Below are 1,526 nucleotides of genomic sequence, written 5' to 3'. Positions count from 1 at the left end.
GCCTCATAGTGCACACGTGTCACACGCACATGGGGCCTCAAAAAGTTAAGTAATAAGAAGGTGGATTTTTCCTCTAACTTTCTGAAGCCCCCTCATATGTAACAGCTTCAAGAGAACCCCTTGTGACTGCCGGTGACACACCCACTGAGGGACGGCCTGTAAGTCCTTGTCTCCCTCTGTTCTTTGGGATCTGTAAATAGGACCCAGTGGGTGCCGTGACGAGTTTCCATTTACAATCACCCTTCTCAGTGTGGTTGCCACCAACTGGATAAGCAGTTTCAGGCTACCGACTGAGCTGCTCAAAACAGGTCAGCAGTTCAAACCCACCAGCCGTGTCATGGGGCACAGACAGGGCTGTCTGCTCCTGTGGAGGGTCAGCGTCTTGGAAGCCCACCGGGCAGCTCTGCCCTGTGCTGCAGGGTCGCTGTGAGTCGGGACCCACTCGACGGCAGTGCAGTGAGTTTTAGGGGTTTACCTTTCAGTGTTTCCTGATATAAAGTACTGCTTAGGTTCTAAAGTTAAAAGCTAAGGCAGGATCAGCCAAGAGAGGCCTGACTTCCCTCTGCACCCCCCCACGCCAGATGGGTGAGCACTGAGTGGTTTTTAGAGTGTGTGGATGGCAGATTTCTTCCACCAGTTATTTTGCCATGTTGCTAGAAAGAGGGTCACCTCTTCCCATGCTCAAATCCAAGGGTCCCTGGAAAGGGGGGGGGCCCTTGCAAAGTGGGCAGGAGTCAGGAGTAAAGGAGGGCGGGCGGAAGGGTCTTGGAATGGCTTAGGGTCTGTCTGCTGGCTCTATGTCCCAAGTCTGAGGAGAAACCTGGGCTGCTTGGCTGAGCACCTGTTTGGGGTCGCCTGGGTCAGCCCCAGGAGCCCTGGGTTACCCAGGAGCTGCTAACCACAAAGTCAGCAGTTTCCACCGGCCACTCTCGGCCTCAGGAACCGGCAGGGGCAGGTGGTGAGGTGGCTACGAGTCGGCGTCAATGCGATGGCAGGGGGCTTGGTTTGGTTTTGGGTCTCACTTTACCCTCAGGCCTTGGCGCCTCTCGCCACCAGCTAAAGCTGCTGCCAAGGACTCCAACGTCCAAAGAACCCTTCTAATGTCCTGCCACCGTGAAAGTGTTCTATGAGCGCTGTTTCTGGTGTGGACTGACCGGTGTTGAGCTGCCTGATGATGAATTCTATCTGGCGAATCGTTTCCGCGTTGCCTTCTTTGATGAAGCAGCGCAGAATGTCTTCCATGCCCTAGAAGTGTCGGAGAGAGAAAATAACGGTGAGCGCCTCTGGTCTGGATGGGTGGGGGGCTGCTGTGCAAAAGGGAAGAAGCCCTCATGGTGCCCTGGGAGAAGCGCTGGCAGCTGACCACAAGGGCAGTGTTCACCCCTCCAGCTGCTCCGGACACGGTTCTTCTATCTTCTCTATCACAACTGTACACAGCTGTAAAGACCCCGTCCCTGTGAAGTCAGACAGGCTCCCTCGCTACCTTAAAGTAGAGCGATCCTGCGGAATCTCTCAGGAACCAAAAC

At 55.0% G+C, this 1,526-nt stretch overlaps 1 protein-coding gene across 1 annotated transcript in view; it reads right to left on the bottom strand.

The window, feature by feature from the left end:
- Positions 1 to 665: 665 nt before the first annotated feature.
- ARMC9 (armadillo repeat containing 9) overlaps positions 666 to 1,526 on the bottom strand; it is a 46,094-nt gene continuing 45,233 nt past the window's right edge. Inside the window, exons 11-12 of the mRNA XM_045294295.1 lie at positions 1,155 to 1,245; positions 666 to 697 (exon numbers count right to left, since the gene is read on the bottom strand). Of these exons, the coding sequence (XP_045150230.1) occupies positions 666 to 697; positions 1,155 to 1,245 (123 nt within the window). The remainder of the gene's footprint in view (positions 698 to 1,154; positions 1,246 to 1,526) is intronic.

Source organism: Echinops telfairi, unplaced genomic scaffold (genome assembly GCF_000313985.2).
Source record: "Echinops telfairi isolate 266 unplaced genomic scaffold, ASM31398v2 ScPeMD7_3;HRSCAF=10, whole genome shotgun sequence".
Classification (NCBI taxonomy): Eukaryota; Metazoa; Chordata; class Mammalia; order Afrosoricida; family Tenrecidae; genus Echinops; species Echinops telfairi.
This window is presented reverse-complemented; position numbering and strand designations above follow the sequence as displayed.